Consider the following 2,500-nt stretch of genomic DNA (forward strand, 5'->3'; position numbering starts at 1 on the left):
AAGTAATGAAGGGTGGCGCGGCACACACACGCATCTATATATTTGTCTATCCAATTATCTAGCTATCTAGCTGTATGTCAGCACGCTCAAGCACAAACACACATGCACATATACACACACACACACATATATATACATGCATACATACATATATATATATATATATATATATATATATATATATATATATATATATACACACACACACATATAAATGCATGTATGTATGTATGTATTTATGTATGCATATTATGTAATTGTACGTGTATGTGTATCTACATGATGTATGCAAAACCAAAACACTAATTACGTGGCGATCCTTGCGCGGGCGGGGTTGGCGGAGGTCCCACAGGACGGTCTTTCTTGCGACTCTTCTTCCCGCCTTTCTTCTTGGCCGCCCACGCGGGCGCCGCGAGGCACAGGCACACCGACAGCCACCACGCCCGCCACGCCCACTCTCGGACCCTCATCGCGGTCTCCGCCTGTCGGAAGAACTGCTGCTGGGTGGGCTGTCGCTGAGGGGACGGGCACGCGCTCTTGGCCTGTCTGTCTGTTTGTCTGCCTGTCTGTCTGTCTATCTGCCTGTCTGTTTGTCTGCCTGTCTGTGTCTTTTGGCCGTCTGCTTGCCTGTCTGTCTGTTTGTCTGCCTGTCTGTTTGTCTATCTGCCTGTCTGTCTGCTTGTCTGTTTGTCTATCTGCCTGTCTGTCTGCTTGTCTGTTTGTCTATCTGTCTGTCTGTTTGTCTATCTGCCTGTCTGTCTGTTTGTCTGTCTGTCTGCCTGTCTGTCTGCCTGTGTGTCTGTTTGCCTACCTGCCTGTTTATCTGGACTATAAAAATTAAAAGTCTGTCACTGTGTGTGTGTCTGTCTGTCCTTCTGTTCCGTCTGTCTGTCCTTCTGTTCTGTCGCTGTCTTTCTATATATTTGTCTCTGTCTCTCTTTCCTCTATTTTTCACTCTCTCACCCACATATACCTGTACGCAAATGCACATGTCATTTCACTTCCCCATACTATACTGTCATAGCCATGATGTAAGAAAACTTTTCGTGTTCTAATAACAAAGACATTCGTTCTTCCCTCCCTCTTGTTTCATCAATGCCAGCTTACATGTTATTACTTTATTAGTTGCTGTCACTAGAGTCCTCAGTCCAAGGTGCATATAAAAGCTACGCAAATTGATGAAAAATAAAATGTAGATCTTGTGTAATGTTTGTCTTGCCCTAAGTCAGCCATACATTATTTCGACTTTTAGAGTACATGGAATCGTATCAGCGAATATATTTGAATGATATTTAATTGATATGATAGCAATGGTGACAGCATCCATGCTAATGACGATGGGTATGTATCGGTCACACACACACATACTCTTTCTGTCTGTCTGTCTGTCTGTTTCTCTCTCTCTCTCTCTCTCTCTCTCTCTCTCTCTCTCTCTCTCTCTCTCTCTCTCTCTCTCTCTCTCTCTCTCTCTCTCTCTCTCTCTCTCTGTCTCTGTCTCTGTCTCTGTCTCTGTCTCTGTCTCTGTCTCTGTCTCTGTCTCTCTCTCTCTCTCTGTGTGACTATCTTGCTTCCTTCTCTCTCTCCCCCCATCTCTCTCTCTTTCTCTCGCCTTTGTCTTTCACTCTTTCTCTTTCTCCCTCCCCCCCCTCTCTCTCCTCTATCTTTTACATTTTTTCTTTCTCCTCTCTATCTTTCATTTTTATTTTCTCCCCCCCCCCTCTCGCCTTGTCTCATACAATAACCTAATTCATAATCTTTGTTAGTATTATCTAGACGCATTACTTCAATTATCAATACCATTCTGTAATTAACATATTAAAATGGTAATTAGTGGAAATCTAAACACGAACAACTAATTTTCCATCAGCGATGCTAATGAAACTCACCCAAAGGACTACTGACAGCTTCTGTAATTGAGCTGGCACACACATTAAGTTGCTTTGGGCGATTCAGGGTACAAAAAGGAACACTTCATTAATGATAATTATTAATGTCTCGATAACCGTGGCTGATAAGATTTTCCTGTCGTGTTTTTTTTCTCTCTTTTTTTCTTTCTTTCTTTCATAAGATTTTAGGGAACAAATCGTATTCAGTTTCAAGTATTTTTTTCTATACGCAACTTGTAGAATATTCTTAATCTTGGTATTTTTCTTTGTGCCATATTTCGTGATTTTTCGGTTTTGGTTTGTCCATTTCTCTTTTTCTCCGCTATTCTTTTTTTTCGCCCTGCTGAGCCATCATTTCGCAAACTATTTCTATTTATCGAGGATTTTCCATTCTTTAATTGATTGGATCTTATTAATTGCTCCAAGTAAGCATAACTATCAGTTTTATTTCATTCTGTTTCTATTTGTTTACTTATTTTACTGCATTACCTCATTTATTATTGACCATACAGGGCAAGGTATATGTCCCTGTCATTTGTTTTTACCATATTTGTCTTCGTATAACACGTATCCTCACATACAACGTTCCCTTACTTACAAGGATTTTTTCTAGT

General features: G+C 40.7%; 1 protein-coding gene across 1 annotated transcript in view; it reads right to left on the reverse strand.

The window, feature by feature from the left end:
- The window catches only part of LOC113830117 (cuticle collagen 1), a 6,969-nt gene that overhangs the window by 2,658 nt on the left and 1,811 nt on the right, over positions 1–2,500 (reverse strand). Inside the window, exon 2 of the mRNA XM_027383311.2 lies at positions 311–482. Within this exon, the coding sequence (XP_027239112.2) occupies positions 311–470 (160 nt within the window). The 5' untranslated portion in view covers positions 471–482. The remainder of the gene's footprint in view (positions 1–310; positions 483–2,500) is intronic.

The sequence above is a fragment of the Penaeus vannamei genome, chromosome 33, assembly GCF_042767895.1.
Source record: "Penaeus vannamei isolate JL-2024 chromosome 33, ASM4276789v1, whole genome shotgun sequence".
NCBI classification, from domain to species: domain Eukaryota; kingdom Metazoa; phylum Arthropoda; class Malacostraca; order Decapoda; family Penaeidae; genus Penaeus; species Penaeus vannamei.